The 253-nt window shown below is 69.2% G+C and overlaps 1 protein-coding gene across 1 annotated transcript in view; it reads right to left on the bottom strand.

Moving 5' to 3' along the window:
• The window catches only part of RNF43 (ring finger protein 43), a gene marked incomplete at its 5' end in the record, with an annotated part of 16,600 nt that overhangs the window by 7,469 nt on the left and 8,878 nt on the right, over positions 1–253 (bottom strand). Inside the window, one exon of the mRNA XM_009706317.1 lies at positions 8–242. Coding sequence (XP_009704619.1) covers positions 8–242 — 235 coding nt within the window. The remainder of the gene's footprint in view (positions 1–7; positions 243–253) is intronic.

Here is a 253-nt window from a genome sequence, read left to right as displayed (position 1 = left end):
CATCGGTGCAGTGCAACATGGAGTCACTGGAGGAACCGTGGCAGGGCCCCGAGCTGGAGTCGCTGCCCGGCCCGTCTGCCAGGTACCCGCTGTGCTCTGTGAGATAGCTCTCCCCGGAGCCGCTGCTGTTGTGCTGGTGCCCGTGGCCGACCCCCCGGCGCAGGACAGGCGCACGGTGCTGCTTCTGCGCCAGGGCTGCCTTGACCCCCAGGCAAGGGGGCTGGGGCTGGAGAGAACAAGTCCTGTGGGCTGG

This window comes from Cariama cristata, unplaced genomic scaffold (genome assembly GCF_000690535.1).
Source record: "Cariama cristata isolate BGI_N322 unplaced genomic scaffold, ASM69053v1 scaffold34028, whole genome shotgun sequence".
In the NCBI taxonomy this organism is placed as follows: domain Eukaryota; kingdom Metazoa; phylum Chordata; class Aves; order Cariamiformes; family Cariamidae; genus Cariama; species Cariama cristata.
This window is presented reverse-complemented; position numbering and strand designations above follow the sequence as displayed.